The sequence below is a fragment of the Schistosoma haematobium genome, chromosome 7 (genome assembly GCF_000699445.3).
Source record: "Schistosoma haematobium chromosome 7, whole genome shotgun sequence".
In the NCBI taxonomy this organism is placed as follows: Eukaryota; Metazoa; Platyhelminthes; class Trematoda; order Strigeidida; family Schistosomatidae; genus Schistosoma; species Schistosoma haematobium.
In genome coordinates, this window is record NC_067202.1 from 13987046 (window position 1) to 14010607 (window position 23562).

The following is a 23562-nucleotide window of genomic DNA, read 5'->3' on the forward strand; positions in this document are numbered from 1 at the left end:
CACTCACTTCCCGGTATGCTTTGTCTTTAGTGTGCTTATGGATTTTATTAATCATTAGCAATACATTGTTCTAACAACTGGTGTTCTGGTTTTTAAATATTCTCAAGTAAATTCATAGTACTACTAGGAGAACTGGCTTACTAAAATATTCTGATGACGGAACATTGTATATCAGAGTCAAATAAAGGGGAATTAACCCCTACAACGTAATCACATTGTTGTGATTTATTCACAAATCGAAATACGACTTATACAATCTTAGTATTGTGCCAAATCAACGACGTTCGACCGGTATGAGCAGCCTAGTATCCTTATTGATCCTTTGTTCGTCTAGCCTTTCCAGTTGAGCCCAGAACGACAATAACAGCTTCAATATGCAAATCATTTGATTTATATACAAGCCAAATAGACCACATTGCACCATAAAATAGGAAATAACATTTACACGAGATCAAACCAAAAAGTGGCTGTGAACGTGGGTGTTGGTAATTAATAAACTGATTTTTTTATTGAGATCATGAACTTACTGATGTTAGACCACCACCTTTGGAAACCTGAAAGCACTGAACGGCTGTTTCGTCCTACTGTGGGACTCCTCATCAGTGCGCATCCACGATCCCGCTCGCGGGATTTGAACCCGGGGCCTTCGGTCTCGCGCGCAAACGCTTAACCAACTGGACCACCGCGTCGGCATCCAATGGTGATAGTGGATGGTTTTGTCATAGAGCTTTCATCCTTCTTCTGAACGACATCATCAGCACAAACTTCAGCTGAGAGAACAAAACTCCATCAAAATCATCCCCCTGAGCTACAAATCTATCTAGATCAGTGACAAATAGAATCTATTGTTTCATAAACATATCAACTTCTCTGTATACATGTTAAAATACCAAAAGAATTAATGATTAATGATAATATAATCAAATCAGTGAATTGGATGACGGTGTTAGCCACAAAATCAGCAGATTAAATGAATATCAGTGTGGGGTTGTAGGGATTGTTAAGTTTTTGATTAAAATCATGAATCGATGAATGTTAGATCACTATTGTAAACCTAAAAGCACTGGACTGCCGTTTCGTCCTAGTATAGAACTTCTTAACAATGCACATTCACAATTCTGCATGCAAGATTCGAACAGTTAGATACTGGTTCAGTGGTCTAGAAGTGAAGCATTCACACGAGAGACCAAATGTCTTGGGTTCGAATCCCACGTTGTGGGATCATAGATGAACATTACTGAAGAGTCCTATACTATGACAGAACGGTTGTCCAATGCTTTTAGGTTTTCAATGCTTGTCTAACACTCATCGATTCATGATATCAACCAACAGATGAAATGAAATTTACCTTTTTTCGTGCTAGTTTGATCGTCAATTATGTATGTCCTTTATTTACATGTCTGTAAACACAACTATTTTAACAAATCATAGATCAGCACTTATTAACCAATCAGAATGGAGTATTGTTCGTTGTTCTGATTGGTTTATTTGGATCCGACTATAAAAGTGAGAATAGAAATCGCATTTCTTTCTATTAGCTGGAAACATATATATATATATATATATATATATATATATATATATATATATATATATATATATATATATATATATATATATATATATATATATATGAAAGATACTGGGGTTATTTGTAACCGGGGTAACATTGCTCAAGTCATGCTTGCATATGCTGGTGCTTTTAGTTGTTTAGTTATATTTCTACCATTAGTACAAATGGTTACACTTGAACAAGCTATGTCAGATCCTGATAAATATATAAGATATGATACTAGTGATTTTAATATTGGAATGCATGTTGGACTTTCATTATTAATAAATTATGGAATTTTATCAACTGCAGTTTTATTTATAGTTATAGTATCTAAAGCTCTTGGATATAAAAGGAAACGACATGGTTAAAATGAAAGGTAAGATTTATTTTTCTTAATAATTATTATTTTAATATGTTTCTTAATGACTTTTTCGTTTTAAAATTGGTATCCCAAATTCTTTGTTGCTGTGTGATAAGTCTTGCGGATTAAGAACGCTATATTCGTCTCCTAAGCTATTCTGTAACCCTCAAGCTAGAAATATACAGCGACTTGAACACGAGAGAGAAGATTCAAAGTATGCGGGAAGTAGTTTACTCCAAGATTCGTTTTACTACAGAAAATACAGGATTTTTATAAATATTTTAAATGTCTTTGGGTTGCTAGAAGATTCTGGAATGCTACTAATTATAGTAGCAGTGTAGCAGCCAGCCAATCAGAGCCTCTGCGTGTGACGTTTCGCTTCCTTGATATTTTTAGCTAAGACTTCAAGTGAACGCTGATTGGATGAAACGCTTCTTAGTGATTCGTGATGCTTGCTTGTCTTTTGCAACCAGTTTTCTGGATCACCCCAACAATGTGACCTTTCTTTTTTTTAATAAAAAAAGCTATTCTTTTGCTTTGCTACCAACTGTTCTAATTAATAATCGGATTTATTGATCGTGGATGCTCATTACTAGAGAGTTCCATGATAGAATGAAACACATCCACAATGCTTCCAGGTTTTCCACGGTGGTCTAGATTTAAGTAACTCATGTTCTTAACTATTGAAAAAACAAACAATAAATTTGGTTCTATTTCGATTAAATCAGAACTGAAGTTAAGATGTTTTATATTGGTTTAAATAAAAATCACCCCCATCTATTTAGTTTAAAAATTAATTCAATAATTATTTACAGTTATCGTGGTATGGCTTAGATACTGAGGTTTAAGATATTAAAGAAAGATTTTTGAGAGGTCTAATTCATCATTTATCATAGTTGAATGCTTAGGTTGTTGAAATACAACTTTAGGTTCTTACAAAATTGACAACTTGACAATATATATTAACTTTCAAGAAGTAACTAGGTAGTTTTGGAGTCTTCATATTTGTGGAGTGACGACTCAGTGATTAAAGCATCCGACATCCGAGTACTATGCAACAGGTTCGAACCTCTTACCATTTAAGTTGGTTTAGAGGGTTGTGTTGCATCACTAGCTCTTAGATTTGGAGTGTCGTTTAAGACCAACTACACGAATATGTATGTGGAAAATTAATTAATAATAATTTTGTAATCTTTTATGGAATAAGTTATCAACAATACATTATGTAAGCCTGTATTTCAAACAATAATTTGTAAAAATGGCAGAAAGCTAACTAATTTTGTAAACGGCGGTTGTAATCACAAAAGGTAATTAAACACTAGGGAATACACATGTGATTGATAGAATACAAGTACCTCTACTTGGATTCTGTGCTGATGATGTCGTCCAGAAGAACGATGAAATCTCCATGACCAAACCATCCAGCTCAGAGAACAAATTTATTTTTTTTTATTATTTATTTGAACACATACGTAGTGGTACAAGGGAGCACCAGATACATATGCGCCACACAAATCAAATGAGATTTGTGTGAGGGCTGTTGATACTGTCAAGGTACCCAAACCGGGGCAGGTGGTTTTCTGAGGGGGCCACACCCGGAGCCTTTGACCTGATGGTCTGATACACAAGGCAGTGAAACAACGTAAGGAGATACATTACCATGGTAGCTCGTGACCAATAACTGGTTCATAGGCCATTTGTTCCCTCAGGAAACTGAAGTCTATGTGCACCATTGTTTGAGAACCAGGGTATTCCAACTCCCCTAGGTGGATCCTCCGTATCCACCAAGGCTCTTAAAGCGCCGGACATTCGCTTTTCGTCCTCTCAATTTTGTAAACAACACCCGTGATGTAAGAAGGCGATGGGTAGGACTTCCCTGGAAGAGGCTATATACGCGTGGCCATGTGAGAACAGTTTGAGAGGGAGAGCGGACTCTTCCCACTCTCGGCCGTACCAGGGCATTTGGGGGCACAGAGAACAAAATTTCATCAAAATACAAGTAGTCAGAAATTCATGTTTTATTTTATATTTAAAACACAATGATTTATCAATATGTGTAAATTTAAAGGATTCATTTACAAAATCTTATCACGTAAATCATCTAGTTTAGAGCACACACACACCAAAGTATCCACCTAAACTGCAAATCTCCAATTTCTCATTCTGAATTAAATCATAATGCATAATAAAATTTACATAGTGAATTTTTTTTTCTAGTTTTATGAATATAAATTACATTTTTCGCTACAACTGTAGCTAAGTCAAACAATGTTTGAACCGGTTATGACATATTTAAAATTCAAATACTCCCCCCCTCACTGAAAAAAAATTGATGAGTAATATTTCAGGACACATGGTAAAATAAACCGAGTTGTCATGCTATTTACAGTTGATTGGTCTCTAGTGGTGACTATCGTTACATTTGTCAAGTTCTTCTTATTATTATTATTATTTCAATAGTTGAGATCATGAGTCAATTGAAGCTAGACTGCAATGGAAAATCTGAAAGCACCAAACAGCCGTTTCATCCTATTGTGGGACTCCTCAGCAATGCGCTTTCACGACCCCGCCTTGCAAGATTCGAACCCAGGATCTATCAGTCTTTGATTGACTCGTGATCTCAACTATTGAAATTACTACAATCTTCACAAAACTCCTGATATTACCATTAATAGCAATATTCAATATTATATTTTTGGTACAATATAGAATTCTCAGCATAGAGTATGTCAACAAGTTTATTTTACAAAAAAAGGAAAAAAAGCGTGAAAGAAGCTTACAAGTGCATACATATATATGCATATGTTGATTAAATAAACTACCCGGAATTAATATGAAGTGTCTTTTTTTAAAAAGAAGATTCAAATTTAGAAAGAATTAGAAACATGTTTAAGGACACAAGTTATTGACTAGGTCAACTCTAACAACTTGTTCGTCGCATAGTATATTTGCTAGATATGGTATTATAGAGCTTTTATGCCTTTACTAGTGTGCATGGATTTTAGTGTATTGACATTTCGTTCTACCAGAAGATATACAAGGAGAAAGATATGAATGAAGTGGTTAGTTAGTATCTGGTAAGATAACACCTGCCAAGAGTTTGCAAAACTTTAGACATCTATCCACAACCATATTAATAATGACCTCAAAAGATTCATCACACACATCCTGTTAACTGCTTTCAGCAATCTCCGTAATACAGCAAATTATTTTCTCAAAAGCTTGAGAAAAAATAATAGAGAACAGTAAAGAATAATAGGTGATATGCACGAATTGATAAGTTGTAAGACTAAATGTCGTGTCATCCCAAAAACATGTAGTAAGACAAAAAACTTCATTTAATAGCAATAAAACATGAGAAGACCAAGAGAGATCTGAGGAAAAACTTACACCTAGATAAACGACTTTTGACACGGTTTATCAAATAACCTCTAACAGTACAAAGTTTATGTGTTCCAACATGGTTTTTAGGTGCTGTCAATGTCTCAGGCTAAAGTTATCAGTTTAGTTGGTTTAAGTTTAAGATCATTAACAACAGACCACTATTCAATACGACACAAGATCTCACTCATTTCAAGGGGATGTGAAGAGGTAGAAATCGGTATACATACATGAGAGACGGCAGATCATGCAGAAAAAAAGAGGAAAGAACAGCTCCTTGTGGCACACCTTCGTGAGACAGTAGGGACGTCGAACACTTTCCTCCAAACGCAGTGTACTGTCCTCTTCCAGAGAGGTAGGGACATAGTCAGTTGTTTATCCAGCTGTCAGTGTTGACGCGGACTAACTTGCCAAGTAAACGTTGTCTTGGTATAGAATCAAAAGTAGAAGTATAGTTCAAAAAAGCGCATCGAACATACTTCTTACCCTTTTCCAAGTTGAATACTATATTATGATTCAGAACAACAGCAGCATCCAAGATGCCATTCTGCATTTGTAAGCAAATTGATGCGGATCAATTTGCTCTTTTAGTGCAGGTTGAAGTGGAAGTGGCAATAATTTTTCCATTGTTTTGAGAAAGGTTATAGTTGTTTCTATTTCTATTGCCATTCCTATGGCCAGATACTTTCTTAGGTATTAGGATTATCTTCATCTTTCTCCACATTATCTCTATAAGATTTGTTGAGAAGGACCTGTTAAAGATGCTCGTGAATGGATAACACAGAACATCAGTACACTTTTTAGAAAGGAAGTTTGGGATTTCATCAGGTTCTAAACATTGGGACGAGTTAAGTGACTGGTGACATTTTTGGACATCGGTTTTAGTGAAAATCAGAACACAACCATTCTTCGAATTTCTTGATATAAGAAGCATGACATCAGATCTTAGTATTCATCGAATTCTATCGACCAAGTTGTAATATAGCCACTAGTCTAAGTGACTCGATATCGCGTGCACTATGTGGAGATGTAAGGTGGTAGATGGAGGTCGTCAATAGGACACCCCATCAACCTTCTTCAAATCCATTTCAGAATGAATCTAAACTATCTAACTTCCAAAATCATCAATCAACTCGTTTGTTTTTATCATTAAAAAAATTTGGTAAGTTACTCGTTAATACCAACCACCCTCCTCATGTTGGTTTATACCTACTTTTGAGATTATTAGTGGTAAAGGAAGGAAGGAAGGATCATCATTTACAATGCTTCGACGAAGTACGAGATGTTAGGTTCATAGGCGAGACTATAATTTATGGGCGAACCAATTAAATTTACGATAACAGGTCTTAGATTTTGGCACGAAATTCATTCACCCATTCGGCTAAATAGAGTCTTTTTATTATAGCTGATGTCAGTTCATGATGAAAACTCTAAATCTAATTCCTAATCCCTAACCATCAACTGTAAATCATAATCCTTATTCTTCAAACTGCTTTATAACTCTCATTTAGCCCTAGTAAGTAGATAGACACATTAAAGGTCAGTTTAGCGTCGCTCAAAGGTCGTCCATAAATTATAAATTCACCCGTTCATAAACTTAAAGTGTATAGTAAAGTGTTTCTTCATAAAGTTGTCGATTCATAACGTTTTCAAATGAATACTTAAATATCGTAAAAGATAATCTAAAGAAGTTTTATGTATTGAATCATCTGATATTTTTATTCGATATATATATATATATATATATATATATCAAAAGGTATACCAAACCATTTACAGAACGGTGATTAAGATAATACGTAAAAGTTTGGTAGAGATGGAGGTCAAGAGTTTGAAGTTTACTTTATAGGAAATAAAACTAAAACGTACTTATTTATTTTTATATTCAAACGCAAACATTTGTACAAGGAGGCACCAAATAGATATGTGCCGCAATTCGATTTGCATGAGGGCTAGAATAGTGTCCGAGTGCCCTAATCGAAGCAGGTGGTTTTCTGAGAGGGCCACACCCGGAGCCTTCGACCTAAGGGTTTAATCCACAAGGCAGTGGAGTAACGTAAGGAGATGAAGTCCCATGGTAGCCGGTTACCAACAATAAGTTACACACCATTTGTTCTCTTAGGATCCTGGAGCCCATGTGTACCATTGGTTTGGAATCAGGGTTTTCCAGCTGCCCTAGATGGACCCTACGTGTCCACGAACGCGGTCAAAGCTCCGGACATTCGCTTCTCGTCCTCTCAATTTTTTGAACAACACCCCCGTGGTGTAAGAAGGCAGTGAGTACGACTTCCCTGACAATGGCTGTATGCGTGTGACCATGTGAGAGCATTTCGCTAAGGAGAGCTGACTCTCCACACCCTCGGTCGTGTCAGGGAATTTGTCTGTCAAACAAATATACTACAGCCATGTATTCATGCATTATAATACCTAATTAATACATCTGCCATTTCGGTGTGTCAAATATCTCCTCATTAAGACAATAAAAGCATAAAGTGAAAGGTGAAATATATCTCTTTTTTGTTTAGTTACTCATCAAGCTTCTACACTAAATTTGATATTGAATAAATGCTGGTTGGTCAAGTTGACAATGCATCACATTGTCTCCACTTAAAAATATAATCGCATGATAAATCATCGGATAAACTATTAAGTCTAAAGACAAAAACATTATATAATTGATGAGTTATAACAACCCGTTATGTAAGAATAAGAACAAGATTAATTTATATTTTTCTAAATTGAGGTCATGAACCGATTGATGTTAGACCACCACTGAGAACCTGGAAGCACTGGACGGTCGTTTCGTCCTACCGTGGGACTCCTCAGCAGTGAGCGTCCACGATCCCGGGATTCGAACCCAGGGCCTTCAATCTCGCGCGCAAACGCTTAACCTATTGGATTACTGAACTGGCATCCAATGGTGTTAGTGTCTAACCTCAACCAATCCACGAAATTGCGCGACCATCTTCCATTGTATTGATGTAGATACCTGTCTCTACCCGACACGGATTAACTCCACTGGTCACGGCTTCTCACTAGAACTCCGAGAATTCCCTCACGAAGCTAGTCACTAGTGAGCACATGTTAATTATCAGTATAGGGGTTGTGAAGATTATTAAGTTTTTAATTGAGATCATGAACCGATTGATGTTAGACCACCGTTGGAAACATCGAGGCATCCACACCTGAGCATCCACGATCCCGTTTCACATTTAAATATTATAAAGTTCACTGAACTTCTTGTTTTTAATAAGAACAAGAATCAAGTAAGTTTGAAATCAAACAATTGAGTATAAATGTTTAGTTGTTATTCTTTGTAAAATGAATCATACGTGATTCATGAGACAGATATATAGAAAATTAGGATATCAGACTATTAAGATAGATGGGTCACATAAAATGAAGTTATGAGTTGAAATTGAATAGAATTCAATTAGATTTATGAGAAGTATAATAAAAACTAAGACAAAAACTATGATAAACTACTAGACAACATAAAAAAAAGAGTTTATTGATGTGTATCCTTATAGTTTCTGCTTGGTGTAAAAGATGAGTTTCTTATTCTGTTTTCTTCTATGATCAGCCATGAGGAGTGATGTTTAGCAATACGATAATATATTCACGTGGTTCTACGTTCAATATTACTGACTTTACAAGAACTGGTTAACTGGCAAATATACAAAGAGTCGACTGAACTAGTCAGATTATCTTTATTTCGTGAACTCATTGTCGAATGACTGAAGACAAAAAGACATAATCTAGCTTCAGTAAATGTTCATGCTATGTGTTTATCAGTTTGCTAGTTCTTGTAACGTCAGTAATATTGAACGTAAAACCGCGTAAATATATCATCATATTTCTGAACATCATTTCTCATGACTGATCACAGAAGAAAGCAGAACAATAGAAAGTTCTGTTTTAACACATTTTATAAATGACCATCATATATTGAACTATCAATGAATTAATATTGACTAGTGTTGTAGTGAACAAGAACACGAGTGGAGACGATCGAATGTATTTGAACACAAAATTACAAAATCTCTGAGTAAAATCTGAGAATCCTACAGTTAATTCTTCATCTACAAAATGTTAATCAATTTTCTCAGACTTCGTTGTTCCTGCATTTTGATACCAATAGCTTTCTGTTTCCGTTCTTTCCTTTTCGATCTTCTACTGAAATATATTCTATTCCTGACTATCGTTATATACTACTTGTGTGAATATAAGTAGTTCACATCACAGTTTAATTGTAATACATTTCAAACTTATTTATTGAATGGATATTTAAAGTAATATTCATTTCATTGATTTCATCTTGATCTGTTGTAAATCACTGACTGGTAAACTGTATGAATAAATATTATTTGTTATATCTCTGACGTTTTGTAACATAATGTAGGACTTTTCTTCAGAGTGAATAAACAACTTGTGTTAATTTAATTCGGTTATTTATTTAATCTGAAGAAGTGGCTTATATTCAGTCACGAAACGTCAGAAATAGAATTTTTCTACTCATTGAGATATACACCAAATACTCAATTTATTTGGAAAACTATCAGGTGCAACCTTGTCATTGATGTATAGATAAGTCTTCATTCAATAGTCTATTTTGCATTCTCTTTTGTATCGAGCCTTATCAATCCTATTCCATTGATCAAGTAGCATACATAGTAATTGTCCAGTTTAATACTATTTGGATAATCTTACTTTAGTAATAGTTGAATTGATGAGTCGAATTAAGCTACACCACCATTGAGAACCTAAAAGCATTGGATCCCTTCGTGGTAATACATATCCATGTTCTCTCACGTGATACACGAACCCAAGACTTTCAATCTCTCGTGTGAATGTTTAATCTATAGACCACTGAACTGACAATCATCAGTGTCATAATGTTGTCTAACTTCAATCACAATCTATCATTGTCTTCAATGAGTAACCATCTCACAATAGATATAGTTGAACTTGATTAGTCATGGCTTCTCACTATAGAACATCAAGAAATACATCTTCAAATCAATTACTATTGAGTACATCATAATTATTTTCTTAATGTGCTTCATTTAAATTTAATCAATAATTCAATGAATCATTAATGCATATTTTAATCAATAAAGAAAAACATGCCATAAACCACATTAGATTAAGTTGTAGTTGTGTTTTTTTTGTTGTTGAAAGAAATTTACAAAAAAAAAAAACGGAGAAAAATATCGATTTTATTGAACACACTTTTTTATTATTACTAAGTATAAATGTATGTTTATTATGAGTTCATGACTTTGTGAAATATTGATTAGTTCATTCAATTGATTATGAAATACCATTAAGATTTAGCCAACAACAACAACAACAAGAATCTATGTGTCTTTGAAATTTATGAAGAAAAATATTGCTCTTGTTAATTATAGTTTCATTATCAGTTCATTCAAAGATAAATAAAGAAGAACATTCACAATTGATTGATCACTGGATGGTGATCAATGTCATAAGTGTCAAGTCCTTATTATTAGTGCAAATCGAATGCTATCGATCATGTTGCAATGTGATCACTAGTCTAGGTGACTCGACACTGCGGGCACTATATATTGAGATTAGATGGTGGTTGGAGGTAGTCGACAGGAAACCATGGACCCGGGTTTCCTGCTACTTGACACTCGTCAGCAAGATGTACCTGTAATCTTGAGGGAACCGGTGCTCTCTGACGGATTTGATCCCGTGTCACCCAGCTTCACAGTCAGAGACGTTACCACTGAGCTATCCGGGCAGCGACTGACCTCCTGTATGACTGAGATGTAATCACAATTGATTGATCACTTGGTGGTGATCAATGTCATGTATATCAAGTCCTTATTTCTTCTATGACAGTGCTAATTTACGATATCGCCTCACTAGATTCGAACCTATGACTTATCAGTCTCATGCGCGAACGATTAACATCTAGACCACTGAGTCAGTTGACATCCAATGGTGATAATACCTAACTTCAGCTAATCCACGAAATTGAGCCACATATCATTGTCATCAGTGAGTTACTATCTCACAACAGACCCGGTTGAACTCCACTGGTTACTGCTTCTCACTAGAACTCCAGGATATATCTCTTGAAGCCAGTCACTAGTGATGGATGCGCACTGTCACGGAGGAGTCTCTCAATAAGATGAGACGGCTGTCCAGTGCTTCCAGGTTTTCCATGGTGGTCTAGCTTTAATTGACTCATCATCTCAACTCTTAAAATGTTTTTGTTATAATAATTAAAGGTCATAGTGGTGTAAAAAAAATAAATAAAGTGATATGATGATGATCATTTATGAATAAAATAATGAGAATTCACTTGGCTGTCTTTCTTTAAACGGCGAGATTAAAATCGCTTGATATCTTTCTTAAAATTAATGAATTCGATACTCATCAACTGGATTATGCTCAATTTCTATGTTCACATTGGGACTCGAACTCAATTGTTTATTTTCTTTATTCTCCAACACGTTGATAATGATAGTAATAATAATATGGTTCATTAGTTATACTCATATCAATAATTACAAATGAAATACTCTGAATGAATATGATTTAACTCTATTGAAACCATTCTAGGTCCTTGTATTGTAATCAGCAATCAAACATGTTTTCTTTCGGTGAAGTCAATCACAAGTGTGGCAACATAACTTCAGTTTTGTGTGTATGTGTGTGTTTAATTACTTCATGAAGTGATTAAGATTGATAAACGTAGTCATGATAATTATTGAACAAAAGGATAATCTGTTTCACATTACTTATAATGTTCTTCAATGGATTTACTACCAAGCGACGAGACTATAATTTATGAACGAACCGATTGGATATAAGATAAATGATCTCGGATTTTTGGCACGAAATTCATTCATTCCACCATTTATTTGAATAGCGTTTTGTCATTATAACTGTTGTCAGTTTATGATTAAAACTCGATATCTAGTGCTTAACCCTAACCGTCAACCGTAAATCATAATTCTAATTCCTCACACAACATTATTACAATCATTTAGTCCTAGTTTGCAAATGGATATTCACAGGGTCATTTTATTTATTTATTTGGACACATGGATATTGGTACAAGGGAGCACCAGATATATATGCGCCACACAAATCTCATTTGATTTGTGTGAGGGCTGTGATACTGCACGGATGCCCAAATCGAAGCACGTGGTTTTCTTAAGAGGCCATATCCGGAACCTTTGATCTAAAGCAACGTAAGGAGATGCAGTCCCATCGTAGCCGATGACCAATAATTGGTTTATACGCCATTTGTCCCCTTAGGATACTAAAGCCCATGTGCACCATTGGTTTGAGATCAGAGTTTACCAACTCCACTAGGTGGACACTCCGTGTGTACTAACCTGGTTAAAGCGTCGGACATTCGCTTTTTGTCCTCTCAATTCCGTAAACAACACCCCCATGGTGTGAGAAGGCAGTGAGTTGGACTTCCCTGGTAGTAGTTGTATGCACCTGGTAATGGGAGAACTGACTCTTCCCACTCTCGGCCATACCAGGGCATTTGGGGGCGGGTCACTTTATCATCACTCAAAGGTCGTCCATAAATTATAGTCTCACCAAAACATAATATAATGTGAATGCAGTAAGATAACCAAAATGTTTTTGTTACAATAATTGAAGGTAATTAAAGGTAATAGAGGTGCAAAATTAAATGAAATGATAACAGAAACAATTATGAATAAAGTCATGTGGATATGAGACATGAGTAAAATGAGAGGGGGATTACAAATTTCAAAAATAACAGATCAAGGCCAAGATAGCGATAGGATGTACTTCTTTTGTACTCACAATTTCTTGGCTTGAGATCATGGTGGTAGGGACTTCTGTTATTTTAAGTAGTTGGATAAAAAGAAATCTAAATAGATTTGGATGAATCGTATAAACAACCTTAAAATCAAACTTATGGATCAGTAGAATGATTAGAGTCGATTAGATGTTGAAGAATGGAACTTTTCACTGTTTTCCTTTTACTTTTGTAAAACCACATTGGGATATGTTCTCATATTCGAGTTGAAAACGACAGCTGGCTATGGTCTATTTACCTAGTTTCACAAGAGCAGATGAACAACTGATAGATACGATTGTATAGCTTGATAATAAATTTAATGAAAAGAGATCTTTTTCGTTGAACTTTCTGTTCTTAATGTTTAAATGGGAATTGTATATTAATTATAATTTCCTCTGAGGCTTCTTTGTTCAATAACAATTTATGTTTAACAAAATAGACAACAAAAAAAAGACTTGAGTTATCAGAGGCTAAGTAATAAGTATTACAATACTATTGGGAATAAATATAAACTCCGCTTGTAGCTCTTCTAAAGTTACTACTGGTTCAAAACTCGAGTAAAGAAGGAGGGTCGGGTATGGAGTCGGTAACCCCCATCCCGTAGAAAATAAATTTTGCTAAAATAGAAAAAAGAACGCCGATCAGATTAAACAATTGGGAATAAAAATTACACTAAGAAACCACTAATTATTACACACAATTTTTGTTACAAATTAATATAAATGAAAATTATTTTCAGAAATAGTTCTGTTTATATAAAAGTGGATAGGTGTATGTTGTGTATGTGTGTGTGTGCGCACACCAGAGAGATTCTTAAATTTTATCGATTGCCCTTACTATTTCCCCTATAGCATTTCTTAATGTCATTTCTCCTCAATCTCTCTCTCTCTCTCTTTGTAAGATGACTGGTAATTTATGAGAGGTATACATATGTAAGATTAATTAATGGATAGAGATATCTCAAGCTTCATACAAATGAGAATAAAGTATGAATTAACAGAGACCAAGGATTTCTGATTGAGATCATGAACCTATTGATGTTAGACCACCGTCGGGAACCTGGAAGCACTGGATAGTCGTTTCGTCCTATTGTGGGACTCCTCAGCAGTGCGCATCCACGATCCCGCTCACGGGATTCGAACCCAGGGCCTCCAGTCTCTCACGCGAACACTTAACCTATCGGATTACTGAACTGGCATCCAATGGTGTTAGTGTCTAATATGAACCAATCCACGAAATTGCGCGACCATCTTCCATTGTACTGATGCAGATACCTGTCTCTACGCGACACGGATTAGCTCCAAGGGTTTATCACTGAATTTATTTGTTGTTAAATGAACAAGAATAAAGTGTAATTCTGATTAGAAAAACTAATTATGTTGATGATGATGTAAGAATTGTGGTAAACAAAATGAAAGTGTTTTATTTTTCTTTCTTAGTATACAATTAAATGAAATTCTCATGGAAGTGAATGAATGAATGAAGAGGGTAAAATGTACTGGAGTAGATTATGTGTGTTTATTATCTAAGTAATGTTTTCTATTGTACATTTAATTTCATTTGAAGTGGATAAAATCGCACACACACACACACAATGAGAAGTAGTTGAATGTGAGTGATTTGCAGAGAGAACATTCATTGTGATAATAAAAACTTTATATTTGATTCTTAGATTCACAAAATGTTTGCTAAATTTCAACTCAAATGATAACAATTTAAGGATTGTTTTAGGGGGTCCCCCCCAAAATATAAATCAAACAAAAATTTGGAACAGGTATGTACAACGTAGCAGTTTTATGTTTGTGGTGAATTGAAAAAAAACTCTCTAGAGTCCAGTTTCTAAAATAGGATTCAGTATTTTATAAAACACTGAAACCTGTCTTCTATTTAATGGAGAGTTGGTACCCATCGGTAAGATGTACGTACCTTCATTTTTGAAAGGGATTGAGCAGTTGTGTGAGTTTCGAACCTATTTTCACTGTCTGGGTTGTTACCACTGAGTTCTTACGACTGTGACTGACCATCTTCATGGCCTATATATTTACAACTGATTGATCGCTGATTAGTGATCAATATCTTGTTCTCCTAGTCCCCTCTAGTTCTGGTTGTATTCTGTTTCACAGAGAACATCACTTCTCTTAAAATTATGGATGACAGTCAACTAAAACCAACTAAATCCAAGCGAAGCAGGGTCTTCTGTCCACTACTTTTAATTGTCCTAATATCTCGACAGTATACACGCTATGTCAAATCACCTAAATTAGTGACCACACTGCAAACTTTATCGACATAATTTGATCACCACTAGGCAGAACTAGACAAACATGATATTTATCAGTATTCAGTGGTTAAATAATTATTAATACTATGTTAATCTTTATTACCAGTCAGAATGTCTGGATAGGGATCTGTCATTATTGTTACCATCTTTGTCATTGTAACATCTGATTGAATTTCTGTTGTAAACAAGACTTAAGGGATTATTACATATTTTTAGTGTCAACCAACTATATCGATCGGGGATCCGATCTGATTTTTGTGTACTTTTTACTCATTTCTTCTATGTTTTCTCTCTTTTTCCTTGTCAGGTATTTTCATCTACGTGTTTGGGTGTTATTTTCTCTCCTGTTCAGCGTTATTTCTCCTTCTCTTCCTCCTCCTCCTACAACTCTAGTTTTGTTATATTGATTAGTAGTTGAAACGTTGGTTCATTGAATTGATAGAAGTGGATGATGATTCCGCGTTCTTTCTTTCCCCCACCCCAATTTTTCATGATTATGTAATAAGTTACTGTGTTTTGTCTAATTTGTGTGTTCTATCTTATTATTCATAATATTAGATTTGATTTTTTTTGGCAATCAGAATTCAATTCATTTTGATGTAACTTACTTTGGAATGCCGTATATCTGGACGTTTGTACACACACACACACACACACAACTACATATACCCAGAAATGAAAAAAATAACCAGATCATCATTATTATTGAATAAACATTAAATTCTGTGTATTTTTTCCTAATGTAATCATATTTTGTTGTTATGAGATGTTTAATTATCCCAAACTGGATTGAATTTTCAGGTTGACTTCTTGTTGTTATTGTTGTTGTGATCGTAGTGATGATGCTTTCTGCTTCATGATTAATTGCGTAATAAAAGGATAAATTATTTTAAATGAGTTTGACATTGTATCTAGTTGATAAGGTTGTAAGAATCGTACTTTTACATCCACATTGTAGCAAGGTGTACCTGTAATCTTGAGAGAACTGGTGCACCCTGACGGATTAGATTCCGTGTCACCCAGCTTCACAGTCAGAGACGTTACTACTGAGTTATCCAAGCTGCAATGTCGAGTCACCTAGACTGGTGGCCACATTGCAACGTGGTCGATGACATTCGATCTGCACTAAGAAGGACTTGACACGTATGACATTGATCACCACCAAGTGATCAATCAATTGTGATTACATCTCAGTCATACAGGAGGTCAGTCGCTGCCCGGATAGCTCAGTGGTAACGTCTCTGACTGTGAAGCTGGGTGACACGGGATCAAATCCGTCAGGAAACATCAGTTCCCTCAAGATTACAGGTACACCTTGCTGACGAGTTACAAGTAGCACGAAACTTCAGTTCAGGGTTTCCTGTTGACTACTTCCAACCACCATCTGATATATCGCCTATCCTCGTATATCTCTATCAACTTAATCCGTATTGGTGAATAATGGAATTAAATAAGTCAAACAAAAGAATGGATTTTGAATAAGTGTATTTCATGCACTCATTGATCTGGACAATCAGAAGGACGAGGTGAAGAGAAGAGAGCGAAGTGAAATGATGCGCGGTGGAGGCGTGTTAGCCAACTTCATTAGTCAATATTTATTGCTAGATAAAAATGTTACAGACATGTGATGAGTAGGATAAGAAGTGTACACACACACTCATATAAAAACAGGGTTGATAAGCAAATAATTAACAAGGTGAAAACGTGACTCAACAAGAACGGATAAATTGGCCTGTCCAGAAGCTATTTGGGCTCGACATACGACCAGCCACTAAAGTTACTTATTTACACCTGTTGTCCCTCACGGAGCATAGGTCAATAAATCCTCCTGCTTTATTCGGGCTTGAGACTGGGAGTAACCCCAGATGGGCTCAATATTCCGACTCCGCACGCGGGAATAGAACTCATGACCTTCGGTATAACGAGAGGACGCTTGACTTCTAAACTGCACATTGAGTAAAGTCAGACGTCAACACCATTGAATACTGAATTAGTGGTTTACATCCATATTGTGTGACCGTAGTCAACAGTTCATTGGATAGCCACACAAAATGATAAATGAATTACATCATACTCCATGTAGTGTTAATTGCAAAGAAAATCCATAAAACAATTAGTACTGAGTATTAAATTACAACCAACACTGGTATAATTCTCATTATCATATGTTGGTTTCAATTATAAGAAGATATATCGTTGACTATTCTATGCGTTTCTTTCCTTTAAGAAAAGATCGTCGGTCAATTATTACTGAGTTCCAAGTAGTGAGGTCGTGGATATGCAATAACACTCAGAAGTAGGGTACTAGATGAAACGATTATCAATAAAAGAATAATGTAAGGATCAGTCAATTAAAAACCAACAATGAGACTCATACCTATGCGTGTGATTCAAATATCACATATGACAAGAAAAAGAAATATCGTTGCATACTGCTTAAAACGTTTAAAATAGTAGCGTATAGTTATTCTTGTCCATCACAGATTAAAGGCGATGGTATTGAATATACTAAATGCTTAGTTCTCTCACTTTAAACTTTATATGACAGGCAAGTCGACAGTATCCCTAAATCTTAACCCTAAACACTTTATTCTGAAACCGATTTCAAAGTGATGACACAATATTTTATGGATGAACTAACCAGATAGCAACTCTTGGATATTTGAGTGTAATTCGTTCATCCATATGGTTATAAAGCATTGTTTATAATATAGGTGGTATCAGTTCGTGAAGAAAACCCAGACCATACACCCTTAAACTTAACCCTAAATACCTAATTCTAACAAGAAACAGTGCGGGGACTCTTGGAAATCTGTTTGAATCATCTTAAGGATTCGAGAATATGGACAATCTGTATCCAAAAACATGAGATTTTTCGTCATTTTTTTCACTTTGCAGATAGATGAACCTGTCGAAGACATTAATAGATCTATCAGTTGTATACAATCTGTTTACTTTTGAAGCATCATTGTTTTCTTTCCTAAAAACTACCCATTTATAATATGTGTTTTCTGATTGGCTAGTAACTAGTTGGAAATTCGTCACGGTTGTTCCAAGCTCATCCATATACTATGTTCTTACCCAAATGTCCAATGCTTCCTTGTTTTTCATGGCTGTCCATGATGAAAACTACAAAATCTAACAATTTCTTTAAAGTATGCTAGCTGAAAACCTCCCCGATTCTCACCAGTGACTCGTTTTGCAAGCTAACTCCTACTATTCTAGTGAAAAGCCGTGGCTAGCAGAACTCAATCATGTCTGGTGTAAGATATTTATCCACTAATGACACTAGATATTAGTTAAGTAGTACCGCGGACCAATTTCAGTTAAACATTCCAAACCGTCGGATCCCAACTCAGTCTATAAGATGCGTATTGCTATTGAAGAGTCTGATATTATTATGAAACAGCTATCTAATGCTTCCTAGTTTCAAACGATTATCTCAATAGGGTCGGTTTTTGAATATGAACTATGAAATTATCATTTCGCTTTATAAGATTAAATTATAAGAGTGAACACTATACGTAATGTATATTTCAAAGAACTATTAAGTGATTGATCAGTATACTCAGTTCAGTTTTTCTAAGTCAGTCAGTAACAGCCTGACAATCAATGTTAGCTGTAGGAATGAATGATTTATGTTTAAACCCTTTAAGGAAATAATATATGATTACCGTTTTTAAGTCATTAGGCCAAATACCGGTAAAAGTCTGTTATACGGACGAATTTCAATAACTTGTTGTGACCTACTTTTATCAAGAGAACGCGATTGGTTTAATGGAATCAATTATTATTATAACCAATAGTACCAGTGATTGATTTACTGCGCTTGTTTGTTTAACTGTACTAAAGACATCAATTATTTCTTCCTTCCGTTGGTTGTGACCTTTCACGAACTTACGTTTGCTCAGTAAATTCGCTTGTACTCCTTTGGTACGATCTCGGTATTCTTTCGATACCACGAGATGACCAACAAATATATATCGCTACAACCTTCAACCGCCTTCTGTAATGGTGATCATAGTCAACCCTGACTCGACGCCACACTACAAACTATTGAATGTTCTCGGAAAAGAAAAGTTGATCTGTATCCACTAAAAAACGAAGTGATATGAGTGGATAATTGATCGAATAAAAATCCCCAAAAAGACCAAATGTTAAATTCATTAGGATTACGATTAAATTCACTTAAATAATGTATCCGATAGTTGTCTGAGTTAGATGAATGTCCAGATTACACGGGAATAACTATCAATAAATAATATATATATAGTTACGCAGAAAGTCATAATTAGTTAAAGACAAGATTACAGTCTGGCACAAAGTAGTCAAGTGCGGAAAAAAAGAAATTCCCAAGCAGAGTTGGATGGTGTTTAGCAATGCAATTCACAATACACATCGTTTAGTTCTATTTGTAATTCACTTGATAGATGTACCAACTACATCACACATTTGATAATCATTTCGAAACTAGAACTCAATACCATTCACGTCAAACTCAATCCCGTTATCCAATTAACTACTCAGTTCAGATACACACCGACTTGTGTAACAGGGTGGATTTTAATCAATATTCATTGTTTGTTTGAGTTTTCTCAATATTTATCTGAGCTCATTAGCTGGGTGGATAACGTGATGGCGTTTGAAGCAAACCTTAATGTTTCCGAGTATTAGAGTGAACATCAGGTGACGAATCACGCGTCAAACTGAATCCCACTACTAGCCACTATTCATCTTTGCTTATAAAGCTTGTGAATTGAAGCAATATCGAGACAGTCCGCATAAATGCAGTTCTAAACGACAACGGGAAGATACAAGTAAACAACATCAAGTGAATTTATTGTTATTGTTAATGTTATTCTAACAATAGAAATGAAAAATGTATAATCATTGGCCAGAACAGATAATTAGAGACAGAGTGAAGGAAGCGAGTAGGAGAGAGCGAAGTGAAACAGATTTGAGAAGGTATGTTAGCCAACTCGATTTAACCAAGCGCCAGATAAACAGTCACGGTGGATAAGTAAATAAGTGACAAGGTCAAAATGTAGCTTGAGAAGAATGGGTAGATCAGTTTGTCCAGAAGCTAGGATAATCTATATGGGTATGACATAGGGCCAGCCACCGCAAATTTTTCATGATAGTTTTACATGAATGTGTAAATATTTCATAATTGATAATAAGATAAATTACCACTAGTTTGGACGAATTGTGGAAATTGTTGAGCCTCATAATTTACGTGAAGAACTGATCTTAATTAAATAACTACTGGATAGCTGTTTTATTCTAATATGGAATCCCCTAGTGGGATTATGCATCCACAACTCTACCCCATCGAGATCTCTTGGCCAATACTTAACTTTCCAATTATTGAGCTGGTATCCAATGTTTTGGATAATCTGGATTTAATCAATTCACTTTATTGTGTAAACAGTATCCAATACCACTAATGGGTAACTGTCTAACACTTGGCATGGTTGAACTGACAAACATGACATTGATCACCTGTAGTGTCGGTTATTATGTTTAGCCCATATACCTTATTCTAGCTTCTGGACAGGCCAATTTATCCTTTCTTGTTGAGTCGCGTTTTGATCCTGTTAATTATTTGCTTATCAACCCTGTTTTTATATGAGTGTGTGTGTACACTTCTTATCCTACTCATCACATGTCTGTAACTGTTTTTATCTGACTATGAGTATTGATTAACGCTGAATTAAATGGAGTTGGCTCACATACCTTCTCCACTGCGAGTCATTTCGATTCGCTCTCTTCTCTTCACTTCATTCCCTGATTGCCTGTTAAAATCAACGAGTGCATGAAATATACATATTCAAACATCCATTCTCGCATTCGGCTTATTTAATTACGTTATTCACCAACGCGAGTTAAGTCGATGATCATATACGAGGATTGACGACATGTGTACTTCAATAATAATCATTCATACGATATCACTAGAGTCAGATCTCGGGCCACTAAAGTGATGACCCCGTCGACACCAACGTCGGATCTAAATGACGACAAAATAAAGAGCCTCACTAAATACCACCCAGTGATCAATTGTGATTACATCTCAATCTTACAGCAGGTCGGTCGCTGCCCGGATAGCTCAGTGGCAACGTCTCTGACTGTGAAGCTGGGTGACACGTGATAGAATCCGTCAGGAAGCATCAGTTCCCTCAAGACTACAGGTACACCATGCTGACAAGTGCCAAGTAGCACGAAACTTCAGTTCAGGGTTTCTTGTGGACTACCTCCAACCACTATCTTATCTCAATATAGTGCACGCAGTGTCGAGTCGCCTAGACTTGTGGCCACATTGCAACATGGTCGATAGCATTTGATCTGCACTAATAATAAAGACTTGACACGCATGACATTGATCGCCACCCAGTGACCAATCAATTGTAATCATAACATAATACATACCGGTTGTCCAGGCATAATCTGGTTAACATAAATTACCAGATATCAAAGAAGACATAGTGTTGATATTACTGTTCATGTTTGATTGTACTCTGGTTTCAATTTTTAACATCAATATCTCTAATATTTGTAACTCTTATTGAAGCTAATGTTATAACTATCAACTGTTATATCTGCCGAAATGTTTAACTGACTTATGCTTTGTACAAAAAAACCCCTAAATCTCTGCAATGTGTAATGAAAATACAAAGACAAATGAAATGGATCTTTTTTTCTTTTTAGATCCCGGAAGAGAAAGTCATCTTAATTCTGATTGGTTCACTCAAGGTCGTCAGGTTATTATTACACTATTATCCGATTTTCTTATATCATTTTAATTAAACAAATCAATGGAAATACTCAAATTATTTGATTTAATGATAAGAAAATATTTGCTCCAAATATCATTCACCCTTCATTGTTAATAAGATAAAACTGATCAATATAGGTGAGCCAACAACGAACATGCACACCACTTCAAGGTCATAGTGTAGAGATGTATCAACTCATAATCTTGTGTATGAGATGTGGATGTTTAGTTCTTAAATGATGAAAATAGCATTAAATAATTATATTTAAAGTTATGAGTAGAATATAGGTTTTAGGATTTAAAGTTGAGGTTAGGAATAGGGTACATCCTGATTTAACAGTACTTCTAGGTTCTCTATAGTGGTCTAGCTTCAATTGACTCATGATTTCAACTATTGAAATTACCATAATATCCACAAAAAACCCCCTCTGATAATAATCAACATATGCTCACTAGTGACGGTCTCTAAGAGGTATTTCCTGGAGTTCTAGTGAGAAGCAGTGACCAATAGAGTTGAACCGGGTCTGTTATGAGATAGTAACTCATTGATGACAATGATGGATGTGTCGCTACATTTCGTGGATTAGTTGAAGTTAGACATTAACACTGGTGGATGCCGATTGACTCAGTGGTGTAGTGATTAAGCGTTCGCACGTGAGACTGATAGGTCTTGGATTCGAAACTCGAGAGGTGGGATCATCGATACGCACTGCCACGTAGTAATCCTATAATAGAACCAAACGGCTGTTCAGTACTTTCAGGTTTTCCATAGTAGTCTAGCTTCAATTGACTCATGATTTCAATTATTGAAATTACTATAATATCTACAAAATGCCTTCTGATAAAATTGGACGCCAATCCTAAACGTTAATTCTAATTCTAATTACAACCCTGAATTCTAAACTTAATATTCGAAATCTAATCCCGAATCCTAAGCCACCATTTTAGTTCTGAATCCCAAATCCTAGCTTATATTTCATAAATTGTTCATTTAACTGTAGTATCTGCTGATCCGCCGAATGGGATGAGTTACCTGTCAAGATCATTTAAAGAATCGCTCGCATGTACAGTTTAATTTTACCGAAGATTTTTATTTTATTCTTTCATGTTGAGCAGCACTCCCAACGCTCTATATTTAACATATAAATTATTCAACCACCTTCTGATTGTGATTATCACAATTAAATGTCAGTAAATATGACTTTAGATATCTGGTCATATGTCTGTATGCTTAATGATAACACTTTTTTATAATTAGTTTCACTACTTCTGATAGTTTTGGACAAGATTCCACTATGAACAGGTATCAAATTACATTGTAAATATAAGCTACTACACACTAGTGAGTATGCTGCTTGAACTCTTGTTATAAACATTAGTAGTCTTAAGA

General features: G+C 35.3%; 1 protein-coding gene across 3 annotated transcripts; it reads left to right on the plus strand.

Moving 5' to 3' along the window:
* The first annotated feature begins 1654 nt into the window (after positions 1-1654).
* On the plus strand, positions 1655-16291 carry MS3_00011192 (uncharacterized protein). Of its 3 annotated transcripts, none has more exons than XM_051219597.1 (2): positions 1655-1931; positions 15705-16291. In XM_051219597.1, the coding sequence occupies exon 1, from the start codon at positions 1681-1683 to the stop codon at positions 1921-1923; it is 243 nt and encodes an 80-aa protein (XP_051064480.1). In that variant the 5' UTR covers positions 1655-1680; the 3' UTR covers positions 1924-1931; positions 15705-16291. The 3 variants fall into 3 exon arrangements, with proteins under 3 accessions (XP_051064480.1, XP_051064479.1, XP_051064478.1); XM_051219595.1 differs by lacking the exon at positions 15705-16291 and adding an exon at positions 9276-9672; XM_051219596.1 differs by lacking the exon at positions 15705-16291 and adding an exon at positions 9284-9672.
* Positions 16292-23562: the final 7271 nt, after the last annotated feature.